General features: G+C 34.3%; 2 protein-coding genes across 2 annotated transcripts; one reads left to right on the forward strand and one right to left on the reverse strand.

Annotated features, from left to right (window-relative positions):
- Positions 1-2,022: 2,022 nt before the first annotated feature.
- LOC138321883 (large subunit GTPase 1 homolog) lies at positions 2,023-13,940 on the forward strand. The gene is made up of 15 exons (XM_069265891.1): positions 2,023-2,235; positions 3,932-4,058; positions 4,504-4,624; positions 5,710-5,796; positions 6,246-6,332; positions 6,878-7,021; positions 7,523-7,607; positions 9,213-9,692; positions 9,967-10,068; positions 10,276-10,419; positions 11,166-11,289; positions 11,675-11,754; positions 12,602-12,700; positions 13,328-13,375; positions 13,655-13,940. The coding sequence occupies exons 1-15, from the start codon at positions 2,143-2,145 to the stop codon at positions 13,886-13,888; spliced, it is 2,055 nt and encodes a 684-aa protein (XP_069121992.1). The 5' UTR covers positions 2,023-2,142; the 3' UTR covers positions 13,889-13,940.
- A 2,954-nt stretch (positions 13,941-16,894) lies between these two features.
- Positions 16,895-22,684, reverse strand: LOC138319894 (uncharacterized). The gene is made up of 3 exons (XM_069263045.1): positions 22,183-22,684; positions 20,545-20,829; positions 16,895-19,698 (listed from the first exon to the last, which is right to left on the reverse strand). Exons 1-3 carry the CDS (start codon positions 22,682-22,684, stop codon positions 19,355-19,357), a joined length of 1,131 nt encoding a protein of 376 aa, XP_069119146.1. The 3' UTR covers positions 16,895-19,354.
- Positions 22,685-23,604: the final 920 nt, after the last annotated feature.

Genomic DNA, 23,604 nt, shown 5'->3' on the forward strand with positions numbered 1-23,604 from the left:
TTTTTATGATCGGCAGATGTAAAGCCAGAAAAGTGTTCGTAATTATTATGTTTCTCTATGTATTCTATGTATCAAAATCCATCAATAGATGAGATAAAGAAAATTGAAAGAAAAAATGTAAAATTCATTGAATATATAGGGGGAAAATAGCAATTACGAATACTTTTGTCACTGTATTATATTTCTGTATGTGGGTAAGTTTTTTATACATATTTAAAGGGTTAAATACAGGAGAATAACTTTTATATATTACAAAAGTTCAGTAATTTTCAGATGGTTTGAGTTCGATTTAAAAAAAAAGAAAAAGGAAAAAGGATATTTAACTTATATACTAATAAAACAAAATGCACTTCATATTTTGAATGTCTGATTAAAAAAACCAGGTAAAATTGCTTATTATCATATTAATCGGGACAATTGGTAAAATCAAACCATAATATAATGTTTAAACTTTGTATTGGTGCAAAAAATATCACGTTTAAAAGAATATATATTGGTAGTTAAAGTAAAGTAGTTAGCTTAGGGGAAATGCCTATAAACCAGAGATCCCTCTGTCTGTCTCCAAGGACAAAGAAGGAGTTTCAAATCTATATATACACGATTAAACACAAATTATTGTTCAGATAAAGACTATCATTATATCTATGCTCTAACGGCGGTGGAGTATCTTTAATAGACATACTGTACAATTGTATAGGTCACACACCCACAACAAACGTTACGTCGGGAATGAGAGTAACTCCTATATTTTATCGTGATTTTAAATTGCTTCGACTTACATTTGTAAATAGAGTTTTATTTAGCATTGCTTTGTGTTAACCAACCAAATCTTACACTTGGATTGATAAATCGTATTCTTAATTTGATTAACGACAAAGGATTTTGGCTCAAGTAATACATGTTATAACAATTTACATGCCACCCCCTTATACAATGTTACAAAGACAACAGATAAAGATGACATTATATCATCATCATCATCATCATTCTTTACTTCCCTCTTGTGGAGATTATGTATTACAGTAAATTAGAAAAAAAATAAAAAAAAAAAAAAAAAAAAAAAAAAAAAAAAACAAGGAGCCGCAAAGCATGGCATTATCCACCGCGCCCCGCAGTTGGAATAAAACCCTAATACATCAAGGTCGAAAGTAGCAATTATTCAAGTATAACTTTAAATGTATGTGAGTATTGTAAAACTGAAAAAATATAACAACAGGTAACAAAAAGAAACTGTTATTTGGTATTTTTGACTGAGTTTCTATGGTAACGGAAAAAATTCCCAAAATGGAAGGTCCGCAATAGCAAAATGCACAACTGGGGCATTTGTCGGATACAGAAAGTTTTAAGGAGCTGCGTTGAATGGTTTTTGAGTTATACCCCGGAAAAGGATCTCGGACGGACGGACGAACGGAGCCCAAACCAATATCCCCCGCAAGTTACAGGTTTCGCGGGGGATAAAAAAATTAAAACAACACAATATCATTTTATAGAAAAATTCGTTGCGACATACATCAAAAAGATAAAAATGACTATGCGACTATATTTTAGCATTATTCATATACTATAATTCACAAGTTCCTACATTACATGCAAAATGTAATTAGCTCTTACAAATAGCCGCGGTGACAAAAAGACAATTATCACGTGTACAAATTAAAAAACAACCCATTTTAGTCAAGCACATACATGTATACTGTGACCTTATCGGTTGTTATTTCTATACACATGTACATGCATTTTGCATTCTAAATTCTAAGAAATCATATAGAATGTACTGTTTTCATTAAATTGTTCCTTTTAATTTTGTACAGTGAATCACTATACTAATAAAAGAAGAGAAAACGTTTTAACCAATGGTTTCCTAGATTGCACCAGAAACATATGCTACACTGTATAATGAATAAGGTGGCTTGCCTTTTCCGCATTATCTGAGCGGAAAATATTTCGACTTGACTTTTAGTTATAGTGAAGAAATGTCGTAGTCAGTTGAACGCTTCTTTTGAAAGAGTGACAAAACCACAAAATCAAGCGTATGCTTCACATTGTTTACAGGGGACGTTGTGAAATTCACGTGTTGACGTTTCTGTTGAAAAGAATGTAAATTACAGATACATTTTTCTGTAATACATCGAAGTTTAAGAAATGGGAAAGAAGAAACAAGCAGGAACTTTGGGGAAGAGTTTGATTACTGATAGATTTGGCAAACGGAAAGCTACGACCAGAGGAGAAAACTTTGTAAGTGCCAAAACGAAATTGTACGTGATCAGTCTGTTATAAATGTGTTTGTCAAATTTGTCTAGTCTTTTCGTTTTATAGTATAATCCATGTCCTCGATATTGAAGATTATCTGGAATAATGTGGTTTATCATTTGATGTCAGATCAACGCTATCTTGAAAACACAAGCAGTTTAACAGTTTATACATGTTTTGAATATCAGAAAATAAAGTTTCTTTTCTTACACTGGTAATCTACTATTTTTTTCTTCAGTATATCTTCTTCTTATTATTCTAACTTCTTCTCCTTCTTTCAATATCACCAGACCTTCTTGACAAAGAAGATTACCTGGAGTGCGTGGTTGGGGGGGGGGGGGGGGTGCAGAATTGTTTCTTTTTGTTATTTTACATATAAGTAAAACTATAAACAAGGTAGGAAGTTAATAGTTGAGAGATGTGAGAACAGTTGGTGTCAGCACTACAATGTATAGGAGTGTGACCAATGGAAGCGGGAAGGGCACTCCATTGGATTATAGTGAGCGGAAAGAACAGAAGAAGGACCATTTGTGAATCAGTTGAAGTAGATATTTGCCTAAAATTTTGATAGTTTGCTTTGCATGTGTTTCTGATGATAGGGACGAGAGTGTTGATGGTAGGAACTGCTCAGTGACAGTGAATGATTTTGTAGAAAACTACTGGGCGAGATTTTAAACGCTTTGTGACAATAGTGGCCAGTTGATGATTATCATGAACGTATACGTATTTATCATGTCTTTGAGCCACCAATCATGATGATTTTTATCTGGTGGTGGGTAGACAGGGCGTGTGGAATATTATGTACATTGCTGAAATTAAAGGATTTTTGTTAGTTTTTGTGCAGTTTAAGATAAAGATAAAAATTGGAGGTAATTTGTTGTGAAGGTTTCAAGGACAGTGTAGGGAATATGTTCCTTGAAGTCTTCGAGTGTTGTGCTTTGTACTGCTGCTACCGGTAAGAGGTTCCATATTATGTGATTGTATGTGGAAAAAAGGAGTATTTGTACGTGTCATTGGTAGCAGATATTTAACGGTATATGTGTGGGTGTGTCTACTCTAGTTCTACAGTCTTATGTCAATGATTTGTTTGTATAATTTTGAAGAAAAGTGTTAGTCTTGGTTGTAGTCTTTGTATGTGTAGTGATGGTAGGTTGAGTTGTTTATCATGTCTGTAACTGAACTTGTGTTGTGGTATCTATTGTGGATGCTGCTCTGTGCTGTATTTTTTCGATTTGTGTGATCTGGTTGGCATGGTAGGGGTCCCATACGGAAGAACAGTATTCCAGTTTGGGTTGTGTAAGTGCCTTGTATATATGTGTGTTCATGTACAAAACTGTTAAAGAGAAGACAGACATGTACAATACAGCTGTAAATATATATATATGTACCGCTAAATCTGGCTATATTCAATAGCTAGAATATTGACTATATATAGCCACATCTGACTACACACATAGTTGGGGAACAAATGAAAAAAAAAAAACAGATGAGGTCTGGTCACATTTTCCTGGTGCAGTATAAAAGCATGGATGAGGAATTTGAAACATGTATGCTAATCCGGAGGGTGTTTGGACAGAATGCGGGGTTGACATTTACCCGGTAAAATTAGGCCCAAATCACCACAGTATCTTGTTTTAGTTTAAACAGTTAAATAAATTTCTAATTTGCTCATTTTTTTCAGCTTCATACCAGTGAACTTCAAGATGGATATGACTGGGGGCGTCTCAACCTACAGTCAGTGACTGAACAAAGTAACCTAGATGATTTCCTTAGCACAGCAGAACTTGCTGGAACCGAATTCACAGCAGGTAATTTTTTGTCTCAAAATTAAAGATTAGATTAAAAAAGTATGAAGTAATAAAAAAAAATTCTTGTGTGCTTGTATACATTGTACATGGTTTGCATTAATCATGACGTCCCTATATCCTTGTTATGCATAGAAAATCAAAAGAACTTCATTTTTTCCTGAAACTCCGTTCCAATTACATTTAGGGACCTCCATTTAATACTTGTTACTGAGAAGGACCCCATATATATAACACCCAGTGCAAATTACTTAAATAAATATCAAATAATTAAATTTGCATCAAGTTTATTTATTGTACACAGAATTGTCGTCATTCTTTCATAATATTTCTTTTTCCTAGAGTATATTCTATAATGTAAATTTGTATTTGAATTAATAGGTATTTTCTTGTAGACCTGTATGTCATATATATTTCAATGATAAATGCAAGTTACTTTTCATTTCAGAGAAACTGAATATAACATTTGTGGATAAAGACAAACCATCAGGACTTTTAACGAATGAACAGCAACTGGAAGTTGATGAACTTCACAAAAAGCATAAAAATGTGCTCAAAATTCCTAGAAGGTATTATGAATATTTAAAGGAACTGACATTCTTATTTCAAATCAGTTTAGATTTTCTTACATATTTGAGTTTATCTGGATTCCACTGACACATTAAAGAAAAAAAATTACCAGATATTATAATCAGATTCTGAATTTGAACTATGTAAATCTTTCCTTAGTACAGTTTGACCTATGCAATGTTTCAGATTGGTTTCAAAATATTTTAATAGGACATTTTGAAATTTTTACAAAATTTTGTTGGGACAGTCTCTATTGGAATGATTAAGGATTTTCAGAATCTGTAGGACATTTGGGATGAGTACTAGCAAAATGGCTTAAATAGCCCTAATCACTGCCCATATGCTGATTATATAAGTACTTATAATTAGCATCACCTTATTAATAAAGTATTGATCAGCTGTTAGGTTTGTATTGTTACCCATGTGGCCACGGTGGACGAGTGGTTAAGATGTCTCAACATGTTACCACAAGGCCCCCACCTCTGGATTGCGAGTTTAAATCCCAAATGGCGCAGTTGCCAGGTTCTGACTGCTGGTCGGTGGTTTTTCTCGATGAACTTGGTTTTCCTCTACCATCAAACCTGGCACATCCTAACATGACCCTGACTGTTAATAACACATAAAACTAAACAAACCAAACCAAAGCAGCATTGTTACCTACTCATCAAAAGCTGGATATAAATTATAAAACAAAAATTTCACATAATGACAGATGTCAACTCTTCTGGTGGTTATTGTTTGATGTACCCGGTATTTCACTTCCTTACCTTCTATCTGTAATTATAATTTAACTTCTCAAATGAACCAGGGTTGTCTTAAGATGGAAATGTGTACAAGTGCCTCACACAAAATGAGATGGACAATCCACACTGAGACAATATTTTATGAGAAAAAATACCCTGCTGCAAGGTTAGTGCCTGTCAACTGCTTCATAATGGCATCAAACTGACAAGCCTTAAGTTGTAGTAGTAATGTAAGAATCTTTGAACCTTTAATATGCCACTTGGACCCAGATCTCCTTATGATAATACATGTACTTACTAAAATAAGATTTTCAATCTGTAATATGATTTTGTGTTCTCAGGCCAGCCTGGACCTCAAACACAACACCAGAGGAACTAGATCGGCAGGAGAAAGATGCATTTCTGGAATGGAGAAGGACATTGGCAAAGTAAGGAATCAATTCTGGTGTTACCTACTAAAAGCAGGTCATGGTCATAATAACAGAAATTACATTTCCCTGTGCCTGTTAAGTTTGAAGTTCATACAGATCCTCCTTACGAGACATGCTTGCTTGCGATTGCTTTTCAGGTCTGAATTAGGTCAAATGGCAAGGCTAGTGTACTGAAAGTACAGAAATCTCCGAAGGTATGACAATTGAAGTTCTATTTGGCTAATTTAACAAAACCTTGATACACACCCATCGCCAAAAGGATCGAGAAATTCCAAATAACTACTACTAGAAAGAGAAAAGTTGTTTATGTGCAATATATTAATTTGAAAGGAAGAAATCCTCTTCAGTTTGAGATAATCTTTTTATCAATAGTTAACTTATTTAATTTAAAGATACAAGTCTCATCTAGTCATAGAAAATAAGGGAATTCTTTTTTATAATTTCAGGTTACAAGAAGTAGAAGGCATTGAACTGACCCCATATGAGAAAAATCTGGATTTCTGGCGTCAACTTTGGCGAGTTATTGAGAGAAGGTAATCAGATGTTTTATGCAAAATATCTTAACAATATTAAGTGGGTTTTTTCTCCTTGACTGCCTGAAATTTTTGTATTTTTATTCACAATTTTGCTATTATGATTATCATTTGACTCTTATACCACTATTATATATACCGGATACTGCTTGAAAACAAAGTTACTTAGAATTGTTAATTCAATGTAGACCAGAGTGTTTGTCCGTAAGTACCTAAACTACAATGTATATGAAAATGTACTAACCAACAAGAAGAGAACTCGTCAACGTTGTATAATGGTCCCATCATGTAAACAAGGATTATCTGTATTTTGTGTTATAAAGAAATGGTTCAAGATTGTTTCTTCTGATATTTGACCTTGTAATGCTCTTGAATGAGAATGTTTCGTTAATGAGGTTAGATTTAGTATTTCATTCATTATTCATTATGTATATAACATGTATGTATAACTTAAGGAGGAGAGATACAAACACACCTTTACTCATGCTTTCATACCATGTCAGTCCAATGTGCAAAATTGATCATATTGTTATGTTTCAATGTAGTGATGTAGTGGTACAGATCGTTGATGCAAGAAACCCGCTATTATTTCGTTGTGAGGATCTCGAGGCTTACGTCAAGGAGGTGGATCCAACAAAAATATGTTTGTTACTGATCAACAAAGCTGACTACCTCACAGCTACTCAAAGGTCAGCAAGAAAACCATACATCTTGAAACATATTATAATTTCAATAACTCATTTGATATGAAAAACAAATTAATGAAACAAATAACAGTCACGGAAGCTTGGCAATGTAAAGTAATGATACGTGTACATTGTAGAACTATTTTACAAACAGGTTTACTACTAACAGTAAGTATGTAATAGATTTTTTTTTGTCTTATTTACAGTTTTAAATGATTTACAGTTAAATTTTCTAACATAAGGGGCTCATTTTTGAGAATTCTGTTTGTTTGAAAATCTTGTATGTAATTTTTATGTACACTGTAGAATCTATTTTACTAATATGTAATAAGTAAATATTTATGATATCTAAAATGCTGAATGTACCTGTATAAATGAATGCTGCCTCAAATCTCTGTAGTTTCAATTACTAACTATTATACCAGTAAGAATGGTGAAGAAATAATTGATGAAATGTCTACTTTAAAACTTCATGTTTATATGATACATCTAATATGTTTTCAGAGGTATGTGGTACACATATTTTAATGAAAAAGGGATACAAGTGGCGTTCTGGTCAGCAATGGAGGAGACAGCTCGTCAAAATGAGGTTTGTTTCTCTTAAACAAAAGAACAGATTAATTAATATCCTGTACTGTGCTAAATCTCTATACCAATGAACTTATTTGTGTGTTAATTTATTATCCCCCGCCCAACGAAGTTGGCGGGGGATATACAAATGGGTTCCGGCCGTCCGTCCGTCTGTCCTATTTTTGTACCAGGTTCGTTTCCGGAGCATAACTCTAAAACCAGAAGAGATATTTCCACAAAACTTCATAGACACATTGGTCTGATGGTCTAGTAGTGCCTTTTGCTATTTTAAGGCTTTCACTTTTTGTACTTTTTTCTGTAACCATGGAAACATTGCTGAAAATGGCAGATTTTTGTGTAAGAATCGTTTCCGGAGCACAACTCTAAAACGAGCAGAGATATTTCCATGAAACTTCATAGACACATTGTTCTTATGGTCTAGTAGTGCATTTTGCTATTTTTAGGTTTTCATTTTTTGCACTTTTTCCGTAACCATGGAAACATTGCTGAAAATATCATATTTTTGTACCAGTATCGTTTCCACAGCATAACTGGAAAACCAGTTGAGATATATGCACCGAACTCCATAGGCACATTAGTCTTATGGTCTAGTAGTGCCTTTTGCTATTTTAAGGTTTTCACTTTTTGTACTTTTTTCTGTAACCATGGAAACATTGCTGAAAATGGCAGATTTTTGTGTAAGAATCGTTTCCGGAGCCCAACTCTGAAACCAGCAGAGATATTTCCATGAAACTTCATAGACACATTGTTCTTATGGTCTTGTAGTGCCTTTTGCTATTTTTAGGTTTTCACTTTTTGTGCTTTTTCTGTAACCATAGAAACATTGCTGAAAATATCATATTTTTGTAGCAGGTTCATTTCCGGAGCATAACTCTAAAACCAGCAGAGATATTTCCACTTCATAGACACATTCATTTTATGGTCTAGTAGTACCTTTTGCTATTTTTAGGTTTTCATTTTTTGCACACTTTATCCTGGTTTTTTTTCATACACACAAGCAAGTTTTTCTTACGTTGTCCAGTTTTGAATATTGAAATTAGGAAAAAGTCAAGTGTAAATAGCGCAGTTCTAAAAATAAATTCGCCTAACTCTTTGAAAGCAAGGCTGCATGAAAATTTCAACATGGCCATAGCCAGCCAGGGAGGATATTTTAGGATTTCTATAATGTAAATTAACTTCTTCACATGCATCTTGCAAATTTGATGGGAAATTCTATTTTTCTATTACATAAGAAATTATACTGGATACATCAACACCATTTTATCGACTTAGGCCTTCCTTTGCAGAATTATTCACTTTAATGATACATATAGTTTGAGGAAGGCCTTTCATATTTCAAACATGTAAAGCAAAATGCATGACTATATATTTAAATTAAATTACCATTAAAAGTTATAAGCCACAGAAATTCAAAATGGAGACTGTGAATAGCAAGTTGGTGTGAGACTTTGTCTTTAGTGACAGAAACGGTTCAGATAGGTGGACAACACTGATGATGTTTGGCTGCAGACCACCTCCAGACAAGGACATTCACAATAAAAGGTGACAATTATATCAATGAACAACATATATATTGTAATTAGTAAACTTTGATTATGTTCAGGAAAAGGAAAAAGAAAAAGAAGCTAATGAAATAAAAGTGGAAGATGAAGATGATAGTGACGAAGATGATGATGATGAGATGGACGATAGTGAATGTCATCCAGATGAAATTTCTGATGAAATGACAGATAGATTACAAACTGAATGTGTTGTTGAGAGTGCAGAAAAGAAAGACAAATTTATGGAGACAGAAAAGGATATGGATACAGGTTCTGTAGACAGTGATGGTAATGTCACCCAATTACAGAGTAACATCAGGGACAGTAAAATAACATCAGGGACAGATACTACAGACAGTATTACTATTGACAATACACACACTGGTGCTACAGAGGGAGACTGTGAGGATTGTGGTGATGGAAATATTGAATCCTCAGAAGAAGGTGGTGGTAAAATTCTGAATGGACTGGAATTAATTGACGTCTTCAGGTCTCTTCATACAGGAAAGAAGTACCAGGAAGGCCAGACAACCATAGGAATGGTAAATCAAAGAACTCTTTATTGATTGAAATAATGTAAAGTTTGTATAGCCATTCAGATAATACCAATTAATGTGCATTCTTAATCTACATATGATTAATATTATTAATATAATTGGTAATAAAATTATTGCATGAGTGAGTAAATTTGATTTAATGAAGTCAATCTGTACACCATTTAAAAGAGTAATTCTGTAACAGGTTTTACCTTTTTCAAACTCATCCAGAATTGTGTTGATTTAAAGTTTGTCTGAAAATATTTATTGTCATCTTTAGGTTGGTTATCCAAATGTTGGGAAGAGTTCCAGTATTAATGCTATCCTGCAGACGAAGAAAGTTCCAGTATCGGCTACTCCAGGGAGGACCAAACATTTCCAGGTCAATTTCAAGTAGATTTTAATGCAATGTTTTCACAGGACATAGTTTAAAACATTAAATAATTTAAATAATCCGAAATTTGATTTATCTGAATCAGCATGCTAAGTCTGTGTGTCTAAAAATTAGAAGTGTCTCTGCTAGCTAGCTGTATTGTTGTGATTTCAGACCCTATAGACTTATACCTACTATTGTCTATTATGATTACAGACCCTGTATGTAGACTCCGACCTGATGTTGTGTGACTGTCCAGGACTTGTCTTTCCTTCCTTTGTGTCCACTAAGGCGGAGCTGGTGATTAATGGAATCCTACCTATAGACCAGATGAGGGACCATGTGCCTCCTACATCTCTTGTATCCTTGTATGATTATACAAAAATGAAATGCTTGATTTAAAGAATAGATTTTTATTTTTGTTTTACTTTGCAGGGGTTACATAATTTACACGTGCTCCATTATCATTATACCCTCATAACCTCAACAAAATAAAAATATAATCCTTATTTTTACAGTTTTTCACATAAATGAATATTATTTATTCTCACGGTAGTTGCATATTTTTTATTAAAATACCCATATTTTTTTCTCTCGCGTCATCGTCAACGAATTTGATTGAACAGCTGACAGGAATCGAGTCATTCATATGTTCCTACGTTGCTACGCCATCAACTTTTCCCGTAACAATAAAATCGCCGAGCGTGTTGTGCTATCATTATACACTGATAATGATAATACTAGAAAGCATGGTTATTGAGTCCATGTCAGTGCAAACTGTAAATATTGCCATTTGAATTTCCATCTCTAAATTATATTTGTTTCCTTAATGTGTTGCATTTTCTATTATCAGTATGGTTAGGCTTACTTCTTTGTATCATGTGTACATTAAAAACCAAGCATTATGATTTCATATTAACTAATTATGTCATTATTAAGGACATTACACTACAAATACTTAAAACTTGTCTTCTATGTATTAAATTTTATTTGAAAATGATATACTCAATTATAAGAAAATAAACTCTATATGAGTTGCTTTTAAGTGAGAAAACCTCAACATGGACTGTACATTACGTAGTTTTGTCATCCTTAATTGGAGATAGATTTGTCAGCTGATCCCAAAGCCAGTGTTAGAGGAGACCTATTCAATAAACTTACCTGAGCCAGCTGAGGGTGAGGACCCAAACCGATGTCCTACAGCTGGAGAACTCCTCAATGTGTATGGATGTAAGTTTTATTTCAAGTCGTATACAGTATTTCCTGTTCACAACTGTGATTAAGTGTTAACCTTGTAATAAAACAAATTACAAGGGTTCCAAAACGTTTCTCTGCCAAATGTTTCCAATGTTCCATATGAAATAAAACCTCTTGAAATTCATAATATTTCTACAATCATATTACAATGTACATTAACTGTCCTTGGACAAATATAAGGGACCTTGTGATGTTATCTTTATGTCATGAATTGTTTATAATGATCTCTAATCAGAGTGAATTTGCATAAAAGGGAATGTGTCCATTGAAAACAGTGTTAAACTGTATTCATTTAGTAATGAGAGTATTCTGAGCTTAACTTCAGGTTTTAAAAAACTGTTTCTTCATTAATTCATAGATATGCGAGGTTTTATGACAGCGAATGGTCTTCCTGATTGTCCAAGAACATCACGGTACATTCTGAAAGATTTCGTCAATGTAAGTACAGATGAACATGATTCGTTGTGTAAACTTTAAAAGTATTAATCTTATAAGTACTATGTAGTTATATAGACATCATTCAAAAATGAATGATTAATTGTTAAAGTTAGATGTGCCATATTTTTCATACTCACGAATCAAGAAGAGCTTTTAATATGTTAATATTCACTACCAAAATTTACCAACATTTGGGGAATTACGATACATTCAATGTATAGGTCTTATGTTAATAGTACAAATAGGAGCTGAAAATGATTTTTGACAGTCAGATCATGAAGTCAAGTTGTGGTCTACAATTTCATTTAACATTTTTACAGTGTTATTAGTAATTATAAAGTGATTTCTGTAGGATTGATTCCATCTCTAAACATACATAAGGTATAAAAACCAAGAAGTTTACAGTGCGCAATATCCATGTTTTAAGTAATGTTTATGAGGCATCATACATGTTTGTCTGTCTCTTTGAACGATTATCACAGTTACAGCACATGTAACTTTTAGGTAAGAACCATTCATTGTTACTGTGGGTACTTCTGTAATCAGAACATCCATTTTGAAAATAAAAGTTTGTTGTTAAAAAGCAAATAAAAAGTTATAAAAATATGCTGTCTTTGCACAAACATATGTTGTTTACAAGAGAATGGATTGATTATATATACATTTTAGTCCAGCTTGATTTTGACTAGGTTCATACCTATATGAATGAGGCAAATTCAAAAGTACATTAAGATGTAAGGCATTCATCTACCATATAAATAGAGGTGTGTATATGGACTTCAGTTAACTTAGGTAAACTACATTTCACAAATAAATAGTTTAGTTTCATTTGATTTGCTGTAAACAGGGCAAGCTACTGTACTGTAATCCACCACCAGATGTTGATGTGAAGACTTTCAAGCCGACTCGTACCACATCTTCCTCAATGAAACGGGCACCAGATAATGTAAGATACATATTAGGTTTCTGTTGATAACAAACAGTCTGTATTTTTATGCTTTTCCATGAAAAGGAGGGGTATAAATTTTACCCATGTTTGTACCGTCAAGTTAAGTCCTATCTTGATCATGGAAGTCCCACTTTGACATCAGGATAGAGTTGATGGCGTTTATATCCTTGACCAGGTGTCACGCCATACTTTTATTGCTGTTTAGGTGCTGTATACTTGCTTTCTTTCATGGCTAATAAATTACGGAGATCAAGTGTTATTGATTCAATGAGAATTTACTTACATTTAATTGTGAAAGAAAAGTGGAAGATATTGATTTTACCGGAATAAACCTTTGTGAATTTACCTTGATTACAAAATTTGCGAGTATAACCGCATGGTGAAGAAAGTTGATTTACAGTCTTTACCGTACCCGGTCTTTACCCTACCCGTTTTTTAACACATATTTATCATGAAAAAGTTATACCAGAGGCTATTTCATGGAACAAAAGTAAATGTTTGTTTGGATGCCAATCAATTCATTCATATCATAAATAATCGTATGAATGGGAAAAAAATTTCTATTGCATATTTCAGTCCTATATATATACGCCTAGTTTAACTGTCTTTTATTTTGCACTACAGGCCCCTATGTCAGTGCCAAACCGTATTGACAAGGAGTTCTTTGCCAAAGTAAGTAGAAGCCACACATAATTACAATAGAATACTGCTATTACAAGGAGACTTAAACTTAACATACAGTATTGAAATATAACCTACCTAGTAAGCTTTTCATTATACAATCAGAAAACTTATACCAAGTCAATTTAAAGACAGGCTTATTGTTTCCAATGTATATCAGATCAATAATCCATGAGTCTATATATCTGTCTTGGTGTTTTGTCTTTCAAATCTTAAAACTGGATCAGGACAATTTCAGAAAATTTCATTGCCATCTTGTAAATATTTCAGGCAGAACCCAAGATCCATGCCAAAGGCAGTAGAAATGTGCAGAACTTTCTACGGAGTGAAGGTCTTAGCCAGGTAGGAGCTGGATCGAGTGTGGAGTCGAGTAGAAATTCCTCTCCCTATGGCAGTATGCAGAGTCTTGTTGTGGAGAAACCGTGGAAGAAACACCATAACAGGGGAAAGAAAGAAAAGCTAAGAAAAACATTTCATCATCTCGATGATGTTGGAAAATACTAGAAAGTTATTCATGTATGATGTAAGTGATATTAAAAAGATTAACTACATTGTCTCTCATGACAATTCTTATTTATACAGCTGCTTATTTTTTCCAGTCAAAATTTCAACTATGACATTAAACAGTCAAAATTTCTGATCTTTTGAGGGATCCTATTTTTGTGATTCTGTCAATGTCTTGCAAAACGGTGAAAATAGAATTGCCATGAATATGTTTAGTCCTACTCTATTTGGTTTCTACCATCAAAGATATAACCTAGTCATGATTACTTGTATTTGTTAACTTAATACACTTTCCCGTTTCACAATTAGTAATGAATAAAAGAGTGGATATTTGGGGGGATAACATTCACTCACCTGCACCAAAAACGACTTTTGTCGTATTAGTTGACAGATTAGCCTCCAAAATGTCACAATGTTTTTACAACTTCATTCTGGACATTATGAAATGTATGTTAATATTCTGTGAATATTTCTTTGTAACTGTGGCTGATAGCTTTGTTGATTCTTTTTAAACATTCTTATTACTGGTACTCTGGCTGATTTAATGTAATCCAACTAATTTCCACATGCAATTAAATTTTATATATTTTGAGTACAAGTAGATATCTTGAAAATAAATTGTCGTGAAGAAATGGAAAATCACAAAAAAACAATATAATGGTATTTAAACAAACATTCTATATTATTGTGTAACATGAAATATTTTATTGACCTTTAGGTGGCAATGATGTATACAAGTACTGTACAAATAATTGATTTCCAACTAAAGCTAAAATCTAGCGTTCATAATGATTGCTTTGTTTACGACTTACATACATTATGTATCACCAAGTATTGACATGTGACATCTCACATTTCCCTAACACTTACTGCTGAACGATCTAGTTTGTATCTGAATTTTGCAACCAGTAGAGGACATTTTGCAACAGTAAACAAACACGCCTACTATCAAAGAACACAAAATAATTTGCTTTTTGAGTAAAAGCATACTTAAGAATAGTGATTTATTAGTCTTTAAGCTAAAAAAACTATTTTTGTTGTACACATGTGACTTGTAGTGCTTCTTGAAATTTGCTATCCACCTTATATCTTTCAGAATATTTCTATCCACTATTTTTCAATAAGCCTCATTTTGAAATCACAAAACTGAAATACTAGAAATGGAACCAGATTATTGAGACTGGCAGACAAGACTCTGGTTCCATTACTATGTCGGATATGTGATTTCAAAATGAGGCTTACAGAAACTGGACTAAAACTAAGTGTTACAACTAGTAAAACCTGATTACTGAAATGTTCATTAACAGTGCATGAGGATATTCACTGTGATAATGTTCCATATTTCTCTCACCATTCACTGATTTATCACTGGTTTTAGCCGAGGGAGATTTCTCTGTCAACCCATAGGGTATGACAGATTGGCGCGCTAACCTTTTGAAACTGATGACAATTACGTTACGTCATGACTTCATGCGGTGTGACCCTGGCGTACATTGTCGATGACGTCATCAATATTGACATGCAGACGATAGAACCATGTTTATGAAATGCTGCTGTTTAGGCTATTACCTCTTCTTTTTCTTTTGTATGTGGGAGAAAAGAATCATTCCCTACCTATGAGGGTGTGACAACAAAATCACAACCCTCGTGGGAATTCCTGAATGTCCAACCCTCGGCATTTTACCCTCTAGGTAGGAAAGATTCTATTAATCTAAATCTAGCAGTGTACTGCTGTTTAATCATTCAGGAAATGAAAAATAATGGCTTTATTTTAGAAATGACTGAATACTTATAATACTTATTCATTGATTCATACATGTATCTATAAGTCATGTTAGGCAATTAATGATATAACCCAACATGTATTTAGTATCATCATAAACGTCAAAAGATTTTCTTTCAAAATAAAATTGTAATCTTGCATATACAACCAAACAAAAGAAATTGTAATCTTGCATATACAACCAAACAAAAGAAATTGTCTTGAATGATTCCGATTACAGTCTTATGTCAGCCTTTATTACCAGGTCTTATGAAAATGATAATAACAAATTTTCGCAAAACAAATCATAATTCAAAGCATTATGCATGGAAAGATAAAGAGAATAGAATCAAGTGCTCCCGAATTGTCAGTGTTTTCTGGTTTATTGACCATCAAATACAAAATACAAATTAAAATTATGTTAGCCACAATGGTCACAGTACTGGTGAGGTCATCAATCCCATTGCAGCGAACAAGTCTGCCTTCATGTCAACTGAAACGTTTTTACTAAGTCATATATAATGCACTACTTTGTCAAATGTCACAAGATCATGAAATGGCTTAAGATTGGATTACAACGCTATTTGGTCTACCATTTTATATTGAAATCAAGATTGACTTCACATCATTATCCCTTAACTCTATGTCGGAAGCATACAGATAACATTACCTACCTTATTGACATATTTAAAACATCACATGGCCAAATTTGCTAGATACCGGATGGATTATGATTACATAATATAAGACATTAATAAAATTATTATGACATAAAATTTTCTGTCAGAGGAGGCACTAGACTACATTTGGAAAAAACAATACATATGTATACATTTTGAGGTTGTTTTGTCACATTTGTGTGTTACCACATACAAATGTATTGCCGCGAGGATAAAGAAAAGAAGAAAATATCCAGAAGCTCAATATTGCAGACAATAAGTTTGTTTGTTTGTTTGATTATTTTAACGTCCTATTAACAGCTATGGTCATGTAAGGACGGCCTCCCATGTATGCTGTGTGTTGCGTGTATGTTGTGCGAGGTGCGTGTTTTGGGAGACGGTAAACAACATAAGATATCAATGATATAAGCATATTCGCCTTTCAAACAATATTTTGCCTCGGAAATAGACCAGTCAAACAAAATTTTTGGTCCCGTGCCAAATACAGAAAATTAAAAAAGACGATATATGGCCAGTATTTGAAAATATAGTGTATAAATTAAATTAAATATACAGTTAATTCAGACTCTGACCATGGGTATTATTAGAACATATTCAAGGGAAAAGATGTTAACAATATTTCAATTAAGTTCGAATTTCGAACACTTTTTCGCCTCAGAAAGAGTCCATTCGAATCGTCGCACGTGCTTAATGCCCCGGTCACGCATTCACGGATCATCTTGAAGGTGCCACTACGGATTTAATTTCACGGATGACACCGGAAAACACTAGTTTTCAATATCCGATACGGTTCCAATACGGCTTTGCAACGGTGTGTCTACGGGTCTTCACGAATATACTGAGGGTAGTCAACGTTGTGGTCATTTGACAACACCAGTGAAACTTATTGTTAAGGTGCACGGACAATAAATGACATACTTGACATTAAAAATAGTTTCCTTTAAGTAACACAATATTGAAATCTAAACGAAGAAAAGCACATCAAAATGTCCAGTTAAGGAAGCAAAGACTAAAATAATTCCACATGTGCATAGAACTGAAAGGTAATTTCGATGTAGCATGTTTGTAAGTTTGTACTTATCACTTATGGAATACCTATGTATTCTTAAACCGATTGTTTCAATAAAATTCAGATATCTCATTCATATATACACATTTTACTTCTTCTAATTATGATTCACGATCTATCCAACACATCTGCCTATGCTCTGTGAAGGAGCTGTTACTTAATTGCGTTTATTAATTATTGAGAGAAACATTACACTCATAATTGAAATATTATCCATAACTCGTTCACCCTAGAAAAGTCGTTAGGGACAACCGTCTGTAGAAATACTTCAGAAGCTATATTTTCTACCAAATACGTCGTCGTCAATAATGTTAAGATATCCAAGTGTTTTGCCATTTGGGATGTTATAACCATACCAAATAATCCATTTCAAAAGTCCTTCAATTCGTTCTGGTTACCGATCTGATCGTCAGGGTACCACATTGAGAACCGACTTTAAACAACTTGAATTCGAAATTGGCAAGGGCTGTTAGAACCAGTACATGATACCCTTTATAGTTGTAATTGATATAGGTATCATCTGGTTTTGCCATCTAGAGTACCAAACTAATACCTGAACTCTAATTTTATTGCAAATTATTTAGCTTCAATGTACATATGTCAACTGTTCGGGTTCAGTAAAGTATGAGTATCTCCACCAGCATCCCAAATGATAATTTGTACACACTGGAAACTATATATCATCGTTTGGTAACCATCTCTTGTAGTCAAGCAATGTAATAGCAAATTTCAGTTTTGGATCATAAAAATTTCAACACAATACCTTGTACTTCATAGCCCTTGGATAAATGACATGTACATATTATAAAAATGTATATTTAACTGGAATCTAAGCACAAATACCACGGAGGAGTCTTCAGAAAAGCCATTACTTTTCTCTACCTCCAGTCCCTTTTTTTTCGACTCAAACATTTTTGACGGCATCAATGTATATATGTGTTAAAATGGCACCATTTATTGGTCATCTAAACGCCATGACACATCACTACGAGGGGCCCTATAAATACGAGGCCTTTTAGGAATCGTGTTAGTTTTGTACTTGCCAATCTTGTGACAGTATTGGTAATGTTGTAGATCCTAATATTCCGTATTTTATCGTGATGTTACGTAGTTTACCGTTATCATCCTTGATAATCCTGATTGATTCTGGCCTATCCGTAAAGCAACGTAACTGTATCGTGTTGTGTCGTGACAATCCGCAACAAACCGTATTGTTCCTTATCAATTACGTAGCTGAACCGCACTAACACGTAGTTAACCGTAACAATTCGTTTGTATACTTGATACTTACGGTTTAATACGGTTATGATAGCGAGTAACACGATTCAGTACATTCCAAAACGGTTAAGTAAGGACATACCACGGTTGTTTGATCCGTAGTCAAATTATACATGTTCAAAATTTGCCACGGAACTGAAAATACTTCCAAGTTGAACTACGGAAGACAACGACTATTTTACGGAAATCTGCGGACCATTACAGAATACCACGAATGATGCCGGATTGTATCTGTAGCTAATCCGGCGAGGTGATCCGTGAATGTGTGACCGGGACTAAGTGCCAAAATAATAAAGTTAATTTCCGTCGGTGCCTATGACAGCAAAACTATATGTGATGGGTATATCCCGACAATGTCAATGCTGGTGGTAGAAAAGAATAGTCCAAAGTACGTTGCTGGAGCTTGGTAAGGATTGGACTGTAAAAAATGTAACGACGGCAAAACACCTTAATATTTTTCATAAAAAAGTTTCTATACTATTTTTAATCATCATTCCGTCCTTCAGAAGTCTACGATTTCGAAGTAAGCCAACGACTTTATCGCATGTGATCAATATATACAATGGGCACACCTCAGTGATATATTCGTAGCTGGTACGGCATTCTCATGGCTGAAGTGAAATGCTCAAACGAACCAGTAAATTAGGGAGATTTCCAGAGCACCACAAGATCTTACCTCATGATGGTGCATTGTTGATTTTCCTGTTGTAACGTCGCTTAAAGAAATTAAATAATGCCACCAAATAGGGAATATCTGCCACCACTACGAATCCGAAAACGGTCACTAATAGTGCTACTCCCATAGAGCCTAATCCTACTGCACTTGTTCTATTGTCTTCAGCGCTTATCAAGGTTCTCTGGTATTTTTGGGTTTCGTTTTTCTTCACTGATAACTCGCCTTTTAATTGATCAAGTGTTTCCTGAAGCATTTCAAGCATTTCTTCTCTAGATACATTCGGTGGTAGATCCCAATTAAAATCGAGTCTACATGCACATGGGAGTCCCGATACCGGATTAGAATCTGTAATGTCAACATGTGTGAAAGTGTTATCCAACAATATTGTGAACAGAATCGGTATATTACTTTGCAATCGAACTGTTCTATAAATTACAGTGGATGGTTTTCGGGACGAAAAGACGAGAATTAAGGATTTTTGATCTTGACGAGTCATATATTTGCAATTCAATTTAGTTTGAAAAATCTTAGCTAGAGGACAATCACAGTTCATATAGATTTGGCTACTCTGACTGCTGGGGACAGAGGGTGGACTCCAAACGGGAAAAGTTAGGTTGGGGTTGAATATTTCGTCATTTATTTCATCTACAAATACTAGAAGTGGAAAACCACATTGATTTTGGATACTCGAACCCTGTGGAAAGCTGAAAAGTTAGACATTGATTGAATTGTTATACATTCTGTGACCAACATTAGCACCCATTGCACCTACTCCTTTGTCAGATGACCGTCAAGGTCATTGGGCCTCTTGAACATGAGAAACAGCAAGATGTTATATAATGTTTCTTTTTTTTATCTACGGAAATTCTTTTACCGAATCATGAAGCTTGTCTTTCATGGTTTTTTTCTGGCTTTTGTCTACGCACTTTTTTTTTTACAAATATCAATCCACTTGATAACTCACATGATCGTAGGCTATCGAAATGGGACCAAACATTGAATGTAGAATTGAGTACTTTAGAAATTACCAATATTTAGTCGAGTTACTAAAAGAAATGAATTTATCTTGATTTGGACAATATCGTTAAACTACGATTACACTAATCGTGTTTTGAACAACTGGTCTTCAGATTCAGTAGGTTACGTGATAAAGATTCACGTGATGGCAATAAAACCTTTCCACAAGCATACCTTGTAACTTAAGGAGGAGTATCGCCCCAGCCAGTGCAACCATAACGGACGGAGCACGTAGATTAGATACGCTGTCTATGTAGTACAGTATACACTCGTCTGAGGAAGGATCCGGAATGGTCACCGCCCAACACTGGAACGTGTTCATCATAGTAGTTAGGCACGTTTGCTGACATGTCTCCATGGTCCCAGTCGTTCGTAGTGCTACAGGACTCGCCACGCTGGAGACAAGGTGTGTTTCCGCTATAGTTGTCCCCTGGTACTCCTCGAACCAACCTATCTCTCCTGTAAGATATTGTTTTGACTTCAGGGACCATGGGTATACATAAGTTTTCTAATAATGAAAGTCAGTCAGTGCTTCCAATAAAAAGTCATGTCCTGCGTCTATAATGAATAATTTATTGTTGGGGCAATAAAAAAAAAATTAAAAATTCTATATAACGAAATATTAAAAAGTAACGTTAATAAGTAAGCGGCACTAGATATACCAAACACTCCCAGACTGACGTGTTTCAATCCGAGGTATGCTTTTCATTACACCAAAAGATGCAGGTAGGCAATGCCAAAACCATGTCCTTATCGGTTATTTTGAAGAAAAAAGCACTTGGTAAAGTAACCAATAAACATCAATTTCGAATTATCAACTTGGGCTCTTCAGACAAAATAGTATACGTTTATGTAAAAGTGCATTACTTAATGTGTCTCTTCTTTGAAAACAAACTTTCTTTAACGCATTTGACTGTACAAACACATAACACCAAAAACATATGTCCAAAACAAAGGCATCCATCCAGACTACCTTTAAAAACTGATGGTGTTGTTTTAGTTTAGCACGGTAACTGCCCGTACTTAATTACTCCGTCTCGTGTTTCTAGCAGATTTCCTTGACTAAATGTCATAAATGTTTTTGATAACCGATGGCAACCCCAGTGCTATTTATATGTAAGAAGAATTTTCATGCAATATTTAGCATCATCGCCATAAACTATATTATCTTAAGAAAAACTTAGGTTTAGGCTGAGTAACTGAAATGCATCATTTAAAATGGACAAAATATCGAGGCATTTTGATATCACAAAATTAGTAAAGCTACCATTTCCGGTAAAATAGTTTTACTTTTTTCGCATAAATCTCAAGACTCAGTTAATCGAAAACAAATGATCAGTTGGGCTGGACCTTCGGGATTAATGCGATAAACCACGCTTTATTTATTTTAGATAAATTGTACTGTTAAATGAGTATATATGCATTTTGACGGATATTCCATTAATAAAATCATGCCAAGAATGGTAAATAAAACGCCAAAACATTAAAAATGCAAACGACCTGTACGAGTGATCGTATATGTAAGAAGAACGTCGGAATGTCGGAAGACGTTTCAGAGAGTAGCACCTGTAAACACATTAAAATTTCAACTCGTTCATCCCGAAGACTTATTTAGATTTTTCGAAATCAAAGACTAGAAAATTCAGGCGTGAAATTAGTTAATTAAATATACAAGAATATGATATCGAAGTCTCCTTTGTATTCTTACACTTATATAATCACCGATGCTCTATCCCTAGATTCAAATTTTGAGAATGGAGTATTCTAATTCCTAATTCATGTAATCGTATTTCAGGAGTCAGTGATACATACCCTGTGATGAAGAGTTCTGTGAAGTCTCCGTCTGGGCTGTTGTAGGTTCCACATCACCAGACACGCTGGTAGTTTCTATGACTCTAACGACTGTATCAGTTAAACCCTCGGACGAGGATGAAGTTGTTGGTAACTCACGGTTACTTTTTACACTACTCAGTTCAGACGATTTCTTGGTAGTTGTTTCCCTAGCACGAATGGGTGTTTTAGTTGTTGTGGTGGGCAAGGGTGTGATTGTAGGTGATGGTTCTCTGATATTTGTTCCCACGGTTGTTGCCAGCGATTCAGTCGTGGCTGTATTTGTTAAAGCAGTGGTTGCTGCTCCCTCCGTAGATACCACAGTTGTTTCAGTTGTGGCTATAGTTGTCAAGGCTGTGGTTGTTGTAGCTTCCGAAGTTGTCGTCGTCGCCGCCATGGCTGCTGTTATTGTGGATGTTGTTGTAGTTTCCTCCGTCGTTGTTTCGGGATCTATTCCAGTGCCTCCATTGCTCCCCGTACACATGTCAGGTTGAACTGTTGAATAATTTACAAAACGAAATGCATAAAACGTGTATCGTTTGTTCATTTCAAAGATCAGGGGTGTTTGTCATCGAATTGACAACTACTTTCGTGATAGTCATCTTCGATTATTGATAATACTAGTAAACGTTTATTATTATACAGGAAAATTCATGTTTTGGACAATATCTCGGATATTAAGTACATGTATATTTTGCATTGCGCTGGTTGGCGCAAGTACTATTTAGACACCGTTAATTAGGATATATATATATTCAACAGTGATAAATTAATTTTTTTCATACCTACGGGTGTAATACTGGCTGGTCTAGGGCAATACACTCATGTCGCCTGGGGCTGTATTGTATGGCTACCCATGCAATAAAACCTCGTGACGTCACGGCGTCAACAAAATTACTATTTCCTTAGTAAAATTTTCACATTTTTTCACAAACTTGACTGGTTTTACTATAAATCATGCAAACAACGAAATTTGTGCTGGAAATATCACGTAATTTTTCATGTATTGAAAATTGACTTGCAGTCGTGGTTTTCTTCGAATTTATTTCAAAATGGCGGGATATTATAGTTGTAAAATTGCAATAAAACGTCGAGGTATGAAAGAAAAATACTCTTTCATAAGTGGATATGAAGGATAGGGATATTCTACCCTCGGGATCACAAAATTTTGCAAAACCCTCGGCAAGCCTCGGGTTTAACTACATTTTGTGACCATCGGGTAGAATATCGCTATACTTCATATCCATATACAAAAAAGTCCTATAATATTACTGTCTCTAGAGACATTCTATGATATAAAATATTCATGGTACAACATGAATTCACATATCTTCAAAAAAATGTCATAATAATTCACAAAATCACACAAGTATTGGCATAGAAATTAATTAAAATCTAATCATT

The sequence above is a fragment of the Argopecten irradians genome, chromosome 1 (genome assembly GCF_041381155.1).
Source record: "Argopecten irradians isolate NY chromosome 1, Ai_NY, whole genome shotgun sequence".
Classification (NCBI taxonomy): domain Eukaryota; kingdom Metazoa; phylum Mollusca; class Bivalvia; order Pectinida; family Pectinidae; genus Argopecten; species Argopecten irradians.

Excerpts from the sequence above, each read along its gene's own strand:
- LOC138321883 (XM_069265891.1), top strand. The coding sequence starts at position 2,143 with ATGGGAAAGAAGAAACAAGCAGGAACTTTGGGGAAGAGTTTGATTACT. Across the intron at positions 4,059-4,503 it reads TGGAACCGAATTCACAGCAG|AGAAACTGAATATAACATTT; the intron begins GTAATTTTTTGT and ends TTTTCATTTCAG. Across the intron at positions 13,376-13,654 it reads ACAAGGAGTTCTTTGCCAAA|GCAGAACCCAAGATCCATGC; the intron begins GTAAGTAGAAGC and ends TAAATATTTCAG.
- LOC138319894 (XM_069263045.1), bottom strand. The coding sequence starts at position 22,684 with ATGTGTACGGGGAGCAATGGAGGCACTGGAATAGATCCCGAAACAACG. Across the intron at positions 20,830-22,182 it reads ACAGAACTCTTCATCACAGG|GAGAGATAGGTTGGTTCGAG; the intron begins GTATGTATCACT and ends AATATCTTACAG. Across the intron at positions 19,699-20,544 it reads ACTCCTCCTTAAGTTACAAG|ATTCTAATCCGGTATCGGGA; the intron begins GTATGCTTGTGG and ends TTGACATTACAG.